This window comes from Coregonus clupeaformis, chromosome 27, assembly GCF_020615455.1.
Source record: "Coregonus clupeaformis isolate EN_2021a chromosome 27, ASM2061545v1, whole genome shotgun sequence".
NCBI lineage: Eukaryota > Metazoa > Chordata > Actinopteri > Salmoniformes > Salmonidae > Coregonus > Coregonus clupeaformis.
The window spans coordinates 32,599,887-32,617,049 of NC_059218.1; the positions used below are offsets into that span (position 1 = coordinate 32,599,887).

Here is a 17,163-nt window from a genome sequence, read left to right on the forward strand (position 1 = left end):
GCATCAAGATTGAGTTTCTGTAAAGCAGAGAGCTTCAGTAAAGCATGACAACATTTCTCTGGGAAGTGAGTCAGTTAGACAATGTTCACTTAACAACCGGGGCTGCTCCATAAAAGGTGCAAAGTTTCACTGAAATAATTATGAAGATGAAAGAGGAGAAACTAATATGAAGAAAGCTCCTAGGAGTTACATTCTGCCTTAGTAAAATGTTAGTAATAATTATCCCAACAGAAGAAAAAAACGTTTTTTTTAATGCATGCTTATGTACAATTATTTAATTGATACTCTGCTCAGTAGATGTTCATTTAGCCAAAGCACTAAACCAAGGAGACATCGCACTGTAATGTCTGAGCGACTTAAACAAACAAAACACTCCACTGTAGATCAGAGTCATTTGTGAGTGCAACATTTTTTTTCTTTTCAAACCTCCCTGGGATGTTATTTCACCATGCTTGTCTGACTACAGTATGGCTGTACCATCTGTATGTTGTCTGCTTTGACAGGAGCTGGTCCTCTCTTCTTGTTTAGTCACCTCCCAGAGCCTGACTATTGTCAATTGGAGGCATATCCAAGCTCTTGGGCCCTAACCTTATTTTACCCTGTCACTTCTGGGGAGTGGGTCAGTTATTAAGTGGGAGATGTTAAATGAGAGGTTACATGTTCCTCAGAGGCCCCAGAGACCAGATCCAGTGTGTTTGAATGCAGGCCAGACTGTGGAGGGCCAGGCTAGAGGAGCAGCAGCAGCTGCTGGGCGGAGATGGCTTTGGTTTGGCTCAACACTCAGGCAGATCCAATAGACAAACCAGGGATTACTAGATTGGGTTTGTGCCGAAGGGCTTCTGGATCAGTACACTGGGTCAGTCCACTGTTTCTGAATCGTATATTGGCCAATGGTGTACTTTAGGGTGCAAGCTGCCAATACGCCAGGCACTAAACCACGTTTACTAGATCTTCTCTGTGTTGAGGCTAGAGAACGCCTCCATTTAAACATGCAGAGGAAGATTGAAGAATGCCTTCTAGCAAGTGACATTTACTTGCATTTGGCAGAGGGATCAGATTCTGACTCTGTTGTACATGTGCAGGTGTGCACAACGCTTGCCTAAGCAATCAAATTGAGGTTTTATTCTAAAGAGTTATTGATCTAAGCCCCAAGTCTATTTGGGATCACGCAATTTTAACATTCCCTAGCTCATTCACTTAAACATGCTGTACGAAGAGCTAGATATACTGTATTAAAACTGCCTCCAACACCCAGAGTATGTGTATGACAGGGGTAGGCAACTAGATTCAACTGCAGGACGATTTTTGTCCGATCGATTTACCACAACTAAGCCCAAGAAGAGATTGTAGTTAAAAAATAACAATCAATTCATACCTTGATTACATTGAGAAACGATCACATCTCTTTTTAAAATTAAATAAACACATTTGTTTGTGATTTTATAAAGCTGCTTGTTTAGCAGGATGTTTGAGAGTGATGTTTGTTCCAGTTTCCTGGATAGCTTTATAGAAATCAGCAGAGCTTTTTTCTATGGTTTCTGTAGATGGTTTTTGGAGAAAAGGGGAAAGCAAACAAATGGTTTCAGTGGCTGCTCCCTGGTAGATGTGATGTGACAGCAGAATGGAGCAGGGAATAGAATAATCTTATATTACACAGTCTCTCTCTGGCCCTATGTACAGTGGGGGAAAAAAGTATTTAGTCAGCCACCAATTGTGCAAGTTCTCCCACTTAAAAAGATGAGAGAGGCCTGTAATTTTCATCATAGGTACACGTCAACTATGACAGACAAAATGAGATTTTTTTTCTCCAGAAAATCACATTGTAGGATTTTTTATGAATTTATTTGCAAATTATGGTGGAAAATAAGAATTTGGTCAATACAAAAGTTTCTCAATACTTTTTTATATACCCTTTGTTGGCAATGACACAGGTCAAACGTTTTCTGTAAGTCTTCACAAGGTTTTCACACACTGTTGCTGGTATTTTGGCCCATTCCTCCATGCAGATCTCCTCTTGAGAAGTGATGTTTTGGGGCTGTCGCTGGACAACACAGACTTTCAACTCCCTCCAAAGATTTTCTATGGGGTTGAGATCTGGAGATTGGCTAGGCCACTCCAGGACCTTGAAAGGCTTCTTACGAAGCCACTCCTTCGTTGCCCGGGCGGTGTGTTTGGGATCATTGTCATGCTGAAAGACCCAGCCACGTTTCATCTTCAATGCCCTTGCTGATGGAAGGAGGTTTTCACTCAAAATCTCACGATACATGGCCCCATTCATTCTTTCCTTTACACGGATCAGTCGTCCTGGTCCCTTTGCAGAAAAACAGCCCCAAAGCATGATGTTTCCACCCCCATGCTTCACAGTAGGTATGGTGTTCTTTGGATGCAACTCAGCATTCTTTGTCCTCCAAACACGACGAGTTGAGTTTTGACCAAAAAGTTATATTTTGGTTTCATCTGACCATATGACATTCTCCCAATCCTCTTCTGGATCATCCAAATGCACTCTAGCAAACTTCAGACGGACCTGGACATGTACTGGCTTAAGCAGGGGGGACACGTCTGGCACTGCAGGATTTGAGTCCCTGGCGCGTAGTGTGTTACTGATGGTAGGCTTTGTTACTTTGGTCCCAGCTCTCTGCAGGTCATTCAATAGGTCCCCCCCGTGTGGTTCTGGGATTTTTGCTCACCGTTCTTGTGATCATTTTGACCCCACGGGGTGAGATTTTGCGTGGAGCCCCAGATCGAGGGAGATTATCAGTGGTCTTGTATGTCTTCCATTTCCTAATAATTGCTCCCACAGTTGATTTCTTCAAACCAAGCTGCTTACCTATTGCAGATTCAGTCTTCCCAGCCTGGTGCAGGTCTACAATTTTGTTTCTGGTGTCCTTTGACAGCTCTTTGGTCTTGGCCATAGTGGAGTTTGGAGTGTGACTGTTTGAGGTTGTGGACAGGTGTCTTTTATACTGATAACAAGTTCAAACAGGTGCCATTAATACAGGTAACGAGTGGAGGACAGAGGAGCCTCTTAAAGAAGAAGTTACAGGTCTGTGAGAGCCAGAAATCTTGCTTGTTTGTAGGTGACCAAATACTTATTTTCCACCATAATTTGCAAATAAATTCATAAAAAATCCTTTTTTTTCTCAATTTGTCTGTCATAGTTGACGTGTACCTATGATGAAAATTACAGGCCTCTCTCATCTTTTTAAGTGGGAGAACTTGCACAATTGGTGGCTGACTAAATACTTTTTTTCCCCCACTGTATTTCTACTCACTGTCTCTCTGGCCCTATGTATTTCTACTCACTGTCTCTATGGCCCTATGTATTTCCACTCATTTTCTCTCTCTTTACTCATCTTTTCTTTCTCACCCTCTCACTCCCTTTTTTATAGGACTTTAAACTCACTCACTGTAAACTCTGAGTACTTTTTAAGATTCAGTGTTTGACCGTTGCATTCATCTGTCTGCAAGGCCAGAGAGGCAACACGAGCAGAGCTTCATAAGGACTCCTAATAAAAGTCTGAGCTGAGTTTTCAGAGCAGTGAGTCCTCTTCAAAAGAGGGCACCCAACACTCATCAAGTCCTCATTAGCTTCAAGTCGATAAAAGAAGAATGCACATAAATGTTGGTCATCATTAGTGAGCTGAGACATAGCATCTGACCCCTGAGTCAGTCAAAGCTGCATTAGCAACCATTGTTCAACCTGTTCCCTTTCTCTCCTGGACGCCTTATCTCCTCAGAGCACAGACAACTGGAAGACACTGAAAAGTGTAAATAAATCTGTCATATTGTGAAGCCACTAAATGTTAGCAGGCATGTCGGTTGGTGGTGGGCTCGGCTGAGGAGGTGTGTGAGGGGGTTGGGTAGGGAGGGGGTTGCCCTTGGTGGTGGGCTCGGCTGAGGAGGTGTGTGAGGGGGTTGGGTAGGGGAGGGGGTTGCCCTTGGTGGTGGGCTCTGCTGAGGAGGTGTGTGAGGGGTTGTATGGGAGGGGGTTGCCCTTGGTGGTGGGCTCTGCTGAGGAGGTGTGTGGGGGTTGTATGGGAGGGGTTGCCCTTGGTGGTGGGCTCGGTTGAGGAGGTGTGAGGGGGTTGGGTAGGGAGGGGGTTGCCCTTGGTGGTGGGCTCGGCTGAGGAGGTGTGTGAGGGGGTTGGGTAGGGAGGGGGTTGCCCTTGGTGGTGGGCTCGGCTGAGGAGGAGTGTGAGGGGGGTTGGGTAGGGAGGGGGTTGCCCTTGGTGGTGGGCTCGGCTAAGGAGGTGTGAGAGGGGGTTGGGTAGGGAGGGGGTTGCCCTTGGTTGTGGGCTCGGCTGAGGAGGTGTGTGAGGGGGTTGGGTAGGGAGGGGGTTGCCCTTGGTGGTGGGCTCTGCTGAGGAGGTGTGTGAGGGGTTGTATGGGAGGGGGTTGCCCTTGGTGGTGGGCTCGGCTGAGGAGGTGTGTGAGGGGGTTGGGTAGGGAGGGGGTTGCCCTTGGTGGTGGGCTTGGCTGAGGAGGTGTGTGAGGGGGTTGGGTAGGGAGGGGGTTGCCCTTGGTGGTGGGCTTGGCTGAGGAGGTGTGTGAGGGGGTTGGGTAGGGAGGGGGGTTGCCCTTGGTGGTGGGCTCGGCTGAGGAGGTGTGTGAGGGGGTTGGGTAGGGAGGGGTTGCCCTTGGTGGTGGGCTTGGCTGAGGAGGTGTGTGAGGGGGTTGGGTAGGGAGGGGGTTGCCCTTGGTGGTGGGCTTGGCTGAGGAGGTGTGTGAGGGGGTTGGGTAGGGAGGGGGTTGCCCTTGGTGGTGGGCTCGGCTGAGGAGGAGTGTGAGGGGGTTGGGTAGGGAGGGGGTTGCCCTTGGTGGTGGGCTCGGCTGAGGAGGTGTGTGAGGGGGTTGGGTAGGGGAGGGGGTTGCCCTTGGTGGTGGGCTCGGCTGAGGAGGTGTGTGAGGGGGGTTGGGTAGGGAGGGGTTGCCCTTGGTGGTGGGCTTGGCTGAGGAGGTGTGTGAGGGGGTTGGGTAGGGAGGGGGTTGCCCTTGGTGGTGGGCTTGGCTGAGGAGGTGTGTGAGGGGGTTGGGTAGGGAGGGGGTTGCCCTTGGTGGTGGGCTTGGCTGAGGAGGTGTGTGAGGGGGTTGGGTAGGGAGGGGGTTGCCCTTGGTGGTGGGCTTGGCTGAGGAGGTGTGTGAGGGGGTTGGGTAGGGAGGGGGTTGCCCTTGGTTGTGGGCTTGGCTGAGGAGGTGTGTGAGGGGGTTGGGTAGGGGAGGGGGTTGCCCTTGGTGGTGGGCTTGGCTGAGGAGGTGTGTGAGGGGGTTGGGTAGGGAGGGGGTTGCCCTTGGTGGTGGGCTTGGCTGAGGAGGTGTGTGAGGGGGTTGGGTAGGGAGGGGGTTGCCCTTGGTGGTGGGCTTGGCTGAGGAGGTGTGTGAGGGGGTTGGGTAGGGAGGGGGGTTGCCCTTGGTGGTGGGCTTGGCTGAGGAGGTGTGTGAGGGGGTTGGGTAGGGAGGGGGTTGCCCTTGGTGGTGGGCTTGGCTGAGGAGGTGTGTGAGGGGGTTGGGTAGGGAGGGGGTTGCCCTTGGTGGTGGGCTTGGCTGAGGAGGTGTGTGGGGGGTTGGGTAGGGAGGGGGTTGCCCTTGGTGGTGGGCTCGGCTGAGGAGGTGTGTGAGGGGGTTGGGTAGGGAGGGGGTTGCCCTTGGTGGTGGGCTTGGCTGAGGAGGTGTGTGAGGGGGTTGGGTAGGGAGGGGGTTGCCGTTGGTGGTGATGGGTGGCAGTAGGGGGTTGGCTGATTCTGGAATTGAAATGTTGTCAATTAAGAGTTTATTGATGAGGGCATGGACCCCCTCCGTGTCACTCTTATCCATACCCCCCTGTTGGAGGTAGATGGTTGTCTTTCATTTGATTTCCCCTTGCCATAGTAAATAAATGAAGCAGGGGCCCCTGTAGCTACAGCATGCTGGGGAGAATCATCAGCTTTCAAAATATCCCCAGTAAAGAGACAATGAGGCTGTGTGGCGTGGGCCACTTCAGCAGCAGACGATATCGGAGTCCTTATCAGTCAATCAGTGCCAAGCCTCCCTCTAAGCACCCCCACCACACTCCAGAGTAGGGTTGGGCGGTGTACCGTTAAATCAAATCAAATTTTATTGGTCACATACACATATTTAGCAGATGTTATTGCGGGTGTAGCGAAATGCTTGTGTTTATAGCTCCAACAGTGCAGTATTTTACCAGTATTAATGCACAGACCGGTTTGGGTTTTTACTTTACCTTCTATAACGGTATTTGAATGTTTGGTTTGTTAAATGTGATACGCCTTGTGTAACTTCCATTTTTATAGTTTACTCCGTTACTTGAGTCATCTCTCTCCGCTCTCTCTCCGTGCCGCTTTCCACACAGACCTAGCCCCGCCCCCTGTCACTCAAGGAGCGCATTCAGGGTTGCCATGTTCGTAGTTTTCCTAAGAAATTGGGCTACTTTTAAAATGTTGCGGGTGAAAAGGTTGTAGGTTTTTGGGTTACTTCTAAGTTACACCGCGGCCGCTATGGCATTTTAAAAATATATATTTCACTGTGAACTGCTGCATCTGACTATCAGGCAGTGAGGCGGGCTGTTGCTGAGTGAGTGGTGGGGAGGGCCGGAGGAGTATGTGTTGAGAGAGCGCTGCAGCATGCAGCTTAGTTCACTCTTGGCTGAGTCATGTGAGTAAGGAGCCAGAGCAGCGCACGTCGTGACAAGTTTTTACCAGTTGTAGGTATGCTATTTAACTTGTCATTATGCGCAAGTGGAAATTTGAAATGGAAGTTATGGAACTCCCTCGCGTGCTTCTGTTAGGTGGAAAAGTTCTCAATGAAACTGACATTAAATGTGGAGAATGATACATTTGCATCTGTTGGCCATCAAGTAACCTATTCATTTATATGCCATTGTAGGCTAATGTAAGCTGCCATTTGATACAATAAATATGTGAAATGACTAAATCACTGGAGTCATTGCAAATACATTTGTGCCACATGTGTAGCCTACCAGGAGCTGATAAACAGATTTAACAAATAGCCTATATCTTCAGTGTATTGTTGTTGTAGCCTTGTGTTATTATGCAATTATTATTTGCCATGTTTAGTTAATTAAATTGGAAGTTATCAAAGCTCCATTCGCAATTGCCTATCAGTTGTTAGAACGCATTAGATAGACGGTAACAGTCAGTCAGTCAGATTAGGCTACAGGTAAAATAAAAATAAATAAAAAACATTGGCTGTTGTTGACGAGCATATTCAGTTCATATACATATTATTAATATTTAATTCACTGATTGAAATTACGACTCCATCCTCTGTAGCCTATTCCAGCAGGCTATTGGGAAGCACTTATTACTTTGAAATCGCCAAACAATTCATGTTGAATACATTTGTCTGTTAATTTGAACTAAGCAAGCTGCTAAATAGTTCAGTTTACATGCCTACATTTTGCCTAGGCTACTGTAGACTATCTGAAGATGTAGGCCTATCATTTACATTTGAATCATTTAGCAGACGCTCTTATCCAGAGCCACTTACAGAGGCTATAGGCTACCTGCATCTACGTATCTAAGCAAACCATGGCAAAGTTGAATTATAATCATCAACCCAGATTTTTGTCTGTAGCCTATGCCTATTGGAAGTCAATCTTGCAAAAGGCCATTTATAGCTGTTCTAGTCTGAACATCTTGCACACAATAATGGCACAATTGCCAGAAAATAGCCTAACATTCAGGTTTTTTAGTTCGGCCAAGCGTTTCTTGCTCAGAGATTTCGAGGTCCTCTGTCCAACTTTCATCACTCAAACTCTTCCGTCGGATTTACAGTATCTATAATTATGCACGAAAGGGATTTATTTACAATTTATAAACCGTGTTCGAGCCCTGAATGCTGATTGGCTGAAAGCTGTGGTATATCAGACCACATACCATGGGTATGACAAAAAATATTGTTTTACGTTGGTAACCAGTTTATGAAAGAAATAATGCACCCTGGGGATTTGTGGTATATGGCCAATATACCACGGCTGTATCCAGGCACTCCGCGTTGCGTCATGCTTAAGAACAGCCCTTAGCCATGGTATATTGGCCATATGCCATACCCCCTCGTGCTTATTGCTTAATCATAGCAGTCAAACGAGTTAAAAGGGTCGTGGGTTCGTTTCCCACGGGGGGCCAGTATGAAAATGTATGCACTCACTAACTGTAAGTCGCTCTGGATAAGAGTGTCTACTAAAATGTAAAAAAAAAAATGTACATAGATTGATTGAAAATGATCTGGCAAGTTAAATAAGGGCAAATTATATTTTCTCTTGCGACATATTCAAATTAGTTTATTACGTAGTTCATAGTTCGCAATAATTATTATTTTGCTGAAAACCGAATTTTGCTTCGAACGTTGTTAAAAGTTACGTCGATATTCCTTCTTAATTGGCTCAATAATGTTATGGAAAAATTGTTATTGTATAAATGTGGCAACTACTCTCTTGCTGTGGGAAAACAAAATTGGGCTAGTTTTCAGGCCTTTTGGGCGGGTTTTGTGTGGTCATTGGGCTGAAAATTGTATCTTGACCTGGCGACCATGAGCGCATTTGTTGTTCCTCAACCATGAGACACTTGCATTCAGTCTGCATGGTCAATGCAGCTAATGCAACAATGTTGATGAAAACTATGCTGTTTTCACTGTGCTTCTTAATATAAATCCACTAGCGTTCGTTAATTACACTATTAGTTTGTGTTTCTTACATCTGCAAACAGCTAGTTTGTATTTTCATAGCAAGTTGGGCCTAAATCTGGTTAGCCGCTAATGCTAATCGCTAATGCTAATCGGTAGCTATCTAATAAATGTCAGAGCAAACGTAATTAGCTATACAGCCTGATAATACCAGTGATGGTGTAGACTTAAATCAGCATGTTGTTTGTGCAACAGTATCTTCTAAATCAAAGAAGAATAAGCAAAGCAAGAATATGTTAGTTACATGAAGTAGCTAAGAGAAAACATTCAATGTAGCCAAAGAAACACTTATCAACACTTTGGTTCGTACCCTGTCACAATAACTCCTCCCTGGCATTTTCATTCGTTGTCATGTCAAACACTACTGTATTCAAAGTGCCCACTATTATATACTAACTGTAGAATTAGAATAATCATTCTATTACCATGATTCTGACAGTTCACCCAAGTGTTTTGCTCTAAATCGCAAGTTAAATCACAATTGCAACATTTAGTAAAAAATAAGGCCTAGATTGTTTGCTCATATCGTGCAGCCCTACGTGGCAGTGTGGAAATGAAATGCAGGAAATGCAGAAATTGATGAAAATGCAGAAATGATTATTGCTTGAAGTTGAATTGAACTGTATAAAACAATCAGAATGGAGAAAGACCCATTGAAATCACATAGAATGTATGTGTTGCCACCCTAGGGTCACGCACTACTCAAAGCAAATGTATAACTTTTATTATTCAAAAACATAAAATACAGTCAAATGCCGTCATACCGTCCATAAAATAAATAAAAAATACTGTGATATCATATTTTGGCCATATCGCCCAGCCCTACTAGAGAGCGAGAGAGAGAGCGCAAAGGAGGAAGGAAAGTTGTGCATGTGGGAGGTTGGGGGAAGCTTCCTGCGGTACCCACTTTGGATGCAGGGTGTGTAAGTAGCCTCTCTTTAAGCTCAAGGAATTGGATTAGATGTCGGTGGAGTTACCCACAGTGCAGCTCTTTTTCTATCCTTTCTCCACCCTGTCTCTGTCTCTCTCTCTCTCACCATATGTCTCTCCCTCTCCTCCCTCTCTCTCTCTATCTCTCTCCTTTACGTTGCTCTGCTGTGTTTATCAATCAGACCTGTTTCATTTTCAGCAGAGGCCCTTTTGGCTTTGACTGGCGTCTGAGATGATTGGATATGAAACACAAATAGTAGTTTATACGTCAAGGTGCCACACGCACAAAGGCGCGGACACACACACACACACACACACACACACACACACACACACACACACACACACACGTACAAAAGTGATGTTCTTGTTTCAATTCTGTCTGTCCTGCTGTCATCATTGAAGTTTCCTTTTCCTTTTGGACATTGTCTTAACAGTGCTGTTAGTACTGGTATACTGACAAGGAGATTTCAGAGGGACAGCTAATGTACCCATCCCTTGAACCAACACAATTCCTAGTCTGTCTGCCAGTTGAGGGCTTGTGCTTGTTTATCCCCATAGTGTACTATGTAAAGGGTAGACGTACCTGTATAATGTGTTTGAGTGCACAGCGACCTGCCCATATAAGGATGTATGTACACTATATATACAAAAGTATGTGGACACCCCTTCAAATGAGTGGATTTGGCTATTTCAGCCACACCCGTTGCTGACAGGTGTATAAAATCGAGCACATAGCCATGCAATCTCCATAGACAAAAATTGGCAGTAGAATGGCCTTACTGAAGAGCTCAGTGACTTTCAACGTGGCACCGTCATAAGATGCCACCTTTCCAGTCAGTTTGTCAAATTTCTGCCCTGCTAGAGCTGCCCCGGTCAACTGTAAGTGCTGTTATTGTGAAGTAGAAACGTCTAGGAGCAACAACGGCTCAGCCGCGAAGTGGTAGGTCACACAAGCTCACAGAATGGGACCTCCTAATCGTCTGTCCTCGGTTGCAACCCTCACTACCAAGTTCCAAAACTGCCTCTGGAAGCAACGTCAGCACAATAACTGTTCCTCAGGAGCTTCAGATGACGCAGATGCTAAGCTACAGGACTGTTTTGCTAGCACAGACTGGAATATGTTCCGGGATTCTTCAGATAGCATTGAGGAGTACACCACATCAGTCACTGGCTTCATCAATAAGTGCATCGATGACGTCGTCCCCACAGTGACCGTAGGTACATACCCCAACCAGAAGCCATGGATTACAGGCAACATCCGCACTGAGCTAAAGGCTAGAGCTGCCGCTTTCAAGGAGCGGGACTCTAACCCGGACGCTTATAAGAAATACCGCTATGCCCTCCGACAAACCATCAAACAGGCAAAGAGTCAATACAGGACTAAGATTGAATCGTACTACACTGGCTCTGACGCTCGTCGGATGTGGCAGGGCTTGAAAACTATTACAGACTACAAAGGGAAGCACAGCCGCGAGCTGCCCAGTGACACAAGCCTACCAGACGAGCTAAATCACTTCTATGCTCGCTTCGAGGCAAGCAACACTGAAGCATGCATGAGAGCACCAGCTGTTCCGGATGACTATGTGATCACGCTCTCCGTAGCCGAAGTGAGTAAGACTTTTAAGCAGGTCAACATTCACAAGGCCGCAGGGCCAGACGGATTACCAGGACGTGTACTCCGAGCATGTGCTGACCAAATGGCAAGTGTCTTCACTGACATTTTCAACATGTCCCTGACTGAGTCTGTAATACCAACATGTTTCAAGCAGACCACCATAGTCCCTGTGCCCAATGACACTAAGATAATCTGCCTAAATTACTACCGACCCGTAGCACTCACGTCTGTAGCCATGAAGTACTTTGAAAGGCTGGTCATGGCTCACATCAACACCATTATCCCAGAAACCCTAGACCCACTCCAATTTGCATACCGCCCCAACAGATCCACAGATGATGCAATCTCTATTGCACTCCACACTGCCCTTTCCCACCTGGACAAGAGGAACACCTACGTGAGAATGTTATTCATTGACTACAGCTCAGCGTTCAACACCATAGTGCCCTCAAAGCTCATCACTAAGCTAAGGATCCTGGTACTAAACACCTCCCTCTGCAACTGGATCCTGGACTTCCTGACGGGCCGCCCCCAGGGGGTAAGGGTAGGTAACAACACATCTGCCACGCTGATCCTCAACACGGGGGGCCCTCAGGGTTGCGTGCTCAGTCCCCTCCTGTACTCCCTGTTCACCCATGACTGCATGGCCAGGCACGACGCCAACACCATCATTAAGTTTGCCGACGACACAACAGTGGTAGGCCTGATCACCGGCAACGATGAGACAGCCTATAGGGAGGAGGTCAGAGACCTGGCCGTGTGGTGCCAGGATAACAACCTCTCCCTCAACATGATCAAGACAAAGGAGATGATTGTGGACAACAGGGGAAAAAAAGAGGATTGAGCACGCCCCCATTCTCATTGACGGGGCTGTAGTGAAACAGGTTGAGAGCTTCAAGTTCCTTGGTGTCCACATCACCAACAAACTATCATGGCACGACAAAGCCTATTCCCCCTCAGGAGACTGAAAACATTTGGCATGGGTCCTCAGATCCTCAAAAAGTTATACAGCTGCACCATCGAGAGCATCGTGACTGGTTGCATCACCGCCTGGTATGGCAACTGCTTGGCCTCCTACCGCATGGCACTACAGAGGGTAGTGCGTATGGCCCAGTACATCACTGGTGCCAAGCTTCCTGCCATCCAGGACCTTTATACCAGGCGGTGTCAGAGGAAGGCACTCAAAATTGTCAAAGACTCCAGCCACCCTAGCCATAGACTGTTCTCTCTGCTACCGCACGGCAAGCGGTACCGGAGCGCCAAGTCTAGGTCCAAAAGGCTTCTCAACAGCTTCTACCCCCAAGCCATAAGACTCCTGAACAGCTAATCATGGCTACCCGGACAATTTGCACTGCCCCCCACCCCCACCCCGTCCCCCTTTTTTACTCTGCTCTACTCTGTTTATTATTTATGCATAGTCACTTTAACTCTACCCACATGTACATATTACCTAAATTACCTCGTCTAGCCGGTGCCCCCGCACATTGACTCTGCGCCGGTACCCCCCTGTATATAGCCTCCCTACTGTTATTTTATTTTACTGCTGCTCTTTAGTTATTTGCTTTTATTTTTTTTGCTTAACACTTTTTTTTGTTTGTTTTACTTTGCGTTGTTGGTTAAGGGCTTGTAAGTAAGCATTTCACTGTAATGTCTACACCTGTTGTATTCGGCGCATGTGGCAAATACAATTTTATTTTATTTTATTTGAAATGGGTTTCCATGGCCGAGCATCTTCACACAAGCCTAAGATCCCCATGCGCAATGCCAAGCGTCGGCTGGAGTGGTGTAAAGCTCGCCGCCATTGGACTCTGGAGCAGTAGAAACGCGTTCTCTGGAGTGATGAATCATGCTTCACCCTCTGGCAGTCTGACAGACGAATCTGGGCTTGGCAGATGCCAGGAGAACGCTATCTGTCCGAATGCACAATGCCAACTGTAAAGTTTGGTGGAGGAGGAATAATGGTCTGGGGCTGTTTATCATGGTTTGGGCTAGGCCTCTTAGTTCCAGTGAAGAGAAATCTTAATGCTACAGCATACAATGACATTCTAGACGATTCTGTGCTTCCAACTTTGTGGCAAGAGTTTGGGGAAGGCCCTTTACTGTTTCAGCATGACAATGCACAAAGCGAGGTCCAAATAGAAATGGTTTGTTGAAATCGGTGTGGAAGAACTTGACTGGCCTGCACAAAGCCCTGACCTCAACCCCTTCGAACACCTTTGGGATGAATTGGAACACTGAATGCGAGCCAGGCCTAATCGCCCAACATCAGTGACCAACCTCACTAATGCTCTTGTGACTGAATGGGAGCAAATCCCCGCAGCAATGTTCTAACATCTAGTGGAAAGCCGTCCCAGACGAGTGGAGGTTGTTATAGCAGCAAAGGGGGGGACCAACTCCATATTAATGCCCATGATTTTGAAATGAGATTTTCGAGGAGGGGTCCACATACTTTAGGTCATGTAGTGTATGTTTGTTCATGTGAGAGTGCTTGTGTGTGGTGCATGCCTGTATGTAAATGAGTGTTAGCTGTTAGCGGCCATCAGACATGCTTGTTGATAGGGGTCACCTGGAGACAGGTCAGAGATCAATCCCTCAGGGGGTCTCGGTTTGATTGAAAATGGCACTCATTAGCTCATCAGTGCTGCATCTATGGTGCCCTCTCCGTCTCACCAGCACATTGTTCACTGAGGAACGGTGGCCAGGGCCACAACAAGATAATTGCTCTGCATATTTAAGGTAATTAAGGAAGTGGAGATTGACTGCATATTCAGGACCTACTCTGTCAATATTATGTGTAAAGAAGGAGGAAGAAATCCTGAGGCAGAGTTTGCAGCAGCTCTGTGACAGGCTTCACTAATCCTTTTGGACTTCAATCGGTCTTTCCATGTCTGAGAGTGGTGTGCTGCCACACAGCGCCTCAAATTAAACCCCAACATGTTTGTGTCTTAATCATTGCGGTAGCCATGACTGTGAAGGTTGAATTAGAAAGAGGTTCAATTACCCCTTCAGCTCTCTCAGTGGTTTGAAACAACAGTGGTTCCTCCAATAATCTGGCCTGAGTTTGTTGTAAACAGGAAATTAATTATGAGTGCAGAGTGAAACTGTGGACAGCCAGACACGTGGTGTTCAGGTTCAGGTGGAGCTGTATTTCTCATGACTAATCTGAGGAGTCTGAGGAACCACTGGTACAGGAAAGACTCAAAGATGTCTGCTGTGTTCAATTTAAAAAACTCTTACTCTCTCTCTCTCTCTCTCTCTCTCTCGCTCTCTCTCTCTCTTCAGGGCAGTGGTTGGGCACAGAGAGCCGTTGCCTGATGACAGTAGAGACAACATCACTATTTTCACCCGGATCCTGGACAGACTACTGGATGGCTACGACAACCGGCTTCGCCCCGGACTAGGAGGTAGGCTGGTTTGTTGTGCGAAGACACTGCCCACCTCTCCCTACCTCTAACAGAGCCAGACATACTGCTAATAGTGCCTTTTGGGCTTTGCCACACACAATGTGTAGGATTCTCTCTAAGCTGCTGAGTCTGCCATCCACCACTTTAATAAAATTGTCTTTGAAACATTCATTATATAGCCATACATTGCTTCAAAGAGATCATCAGCTAGCTAGCATATTACCTTTTTGCAATGTCTGTCTGCCTCTACTACCCAAAACTATTAAAGTAAGCTAGTTTTAACTAGAAGAATCAATCAGCAAATCATAAAGACCTTCACTAGCTGAATCAGGTGTGTTAGTACTGGCTTGGGACAAAAGCTTGAACACATGATATGGTCCCCCAGGATCAGGAGTGAAGTACAATTAATATCTAGCTAGTTAGAAAGAAGCCGCTGTCCACTGCCTCTACTGAAACAGAGAGCACCTGCGAGTCCTCTCCTCCCTCCCTCCTCCCTACCTCCCCGCATTGTCAGCCCAGGCTCACCAAGCCAGGCAGCTAGCCGTGGCATGCAGTGATGGATTTGGAGCTGTGACCCCATGAACAATTGGGTCCCTTGTCAGCGTGCCCTCCATTGATCCTTCAGAGCCATACAATGGTGTCATTAACAGCTCAGTTTCCCTGATCATAGTGAGAGGAGGCTACAGCTCTTCAGATCTTGAACATATTGCTTTTTGGAACAATGAAATTATTAATCCTCCTCACAAGGAGATGCTTATCGCCAGCAGAATGCTACAAGGACTCTATTCAAAACAGCAGCTTCTTGGCTTGCAAGCCCAGTCTTCAAATCCCAGAGGTCCAGCAGAGCTCTGATTTCCTGCCCACTGGGGACGGCCCTGCCCTGCCTGCAGAGGAAGTGCTAATGCTACATCATTTAATTCTAATTTTACATCAGCTAATGCTAACACTACATCATCTAATGCTACGTCAGCTAATGCTAATGCTACATCATCATCAGGTTGGTGATAAGACCATGTGCTAATGATTTTACATTTATTGTGGATTTTTTCAAAATGGAGCTTATTATAAGTCATTTTGAATTCTCAGTTAGAGGTCTGTGAGAGTGTGAATATGAAATCCATGTGATGTTTTAAGCTGACAGTGCTGAGCACCCCCGCTCTATTCCATACCCACTAGGATGTATGATAAATCTGTCACCATACTAGCTTTGCCACCTACAGTGAGGGAAAAAAATATATGATCCCCTGCTCATTTTGTATGTTTGCCCACTGACAAAGAAATGATCAGTCTATAATTTTAATGGTAGGTTTATTTGAACAGTGAGAGACAGAATAACAACAAAAAAATCCAGAAAAACGCATGTCATTGATTGATTACTTCTGTGGACAGGTGTCTTTTATACAGGTAACGAGCTGAGATTAGGAGCACACTCTTAAAGGGAGTGCTCCTAATCTCAGTTTGTTACCTGTATAAAAGACACCTGTCCACAGAAATAATCAATCAATCAGATTCCAAACTCTCCACCATGGCCAAGACCAAAGAGCTCTCCAAGGATGTCAGGGACAAGATTGTAGACCTACACAAGGCTGGAATGGGCTACAAGACCATCGCCAAGCAGCTTGGTGAGAAGGTGACAACAGTTGGTGCGATTATTCGCAAATGGAAGAAACACAAAATAACTGTCAATCTCCCTCGGCCTGGGGCTCCATGCAAGATCTCACCTCGTGGAGTTGCAATGATCATGAGAACGGTGAGGAATCAGCCCAGAACTACATGGGAGGATCTTGTCAATGATCTCAAGGCAGCTGGGACCATAGTCACCAAGAAAACAATTGGTAACACACTACGCCGCGAAGGACTGAAATCCTGCAGCGCCCGCAAGGTCCCCCTGCTCAAGAAAGTACATATACAGGGCTGTCTGAAGTTTGCCAATGAACATCTGAATGATTCAGAGGAGAACTGGGTGAAAGTGTTGTGGTCAGATGAGACCAAAATGGAGCTCTTTGGCATCAACTCAACTCGCCGTGTTTGGAGGAGGAGGAATGCTGCCTATGACCCCAAGAACACCATCCCCACCGTCAAACATGGAGGTGGAAACATTATGCTTTGGGGGTGTTTTTCTGTTAAGGGGACAGGACAACTTCACCGCATCAAAGGGACGATGGACAGGTCCATCTTGGTTGAGAACCTCCTTCCCTCAGCCAGGGCATTGAAAATGGGTCGTGGATGGGTATTCCAGCATGACAATGACCCAAAACACACGGCCAAGGCAACAAAGGAGTGGCTCAAGAAGAAGCACATTAAGGTCCTGGAGTGGCCTAGCCAGTCTCCAGACCTTAATCCCATAGAAAATCTGTGGAGGGAGCTGAAGGTTCGAGTTGCCAAACTTCAGCCTCGAAACCTTAATGACTTGGAGAAGATCTGCAAAGAGGAGTGGGACAAAATCCCTCCTGAGAGGTGTGAAAACCTGGTGGCCAACTACAAGAAACGTCTGACCTCTGTGATTGCCAA

At 46.6% G+C, this 17,163-nt stretch overlaps 1 protein-coding gene across 2 annotated transcripts in view; it reads left to right on the top strand.

Moving 5' to 3' along the window:
• LOC121541809 (gamma-aminobutyric acid receptor subunit alpha-3) overlaps nt 1-17,163 on the top strand; it is a 162,725-nt gene that overhangs the window by 42,536 nt on the left and 103,026 nt on the right. For both annotated transcript variants that reach the window (XM_041851117.2, XM_041851118.2), the window contains exon 3: nt 14,531-14,652. In XM_041851117.2, coding sequence (XP_041707051.1) covers nt 14,531-14,652 — 122 coding nt within the window. The remainder of the gene's footprint in view (nt 1-14,530; nt 14,653-17,163) is intronic.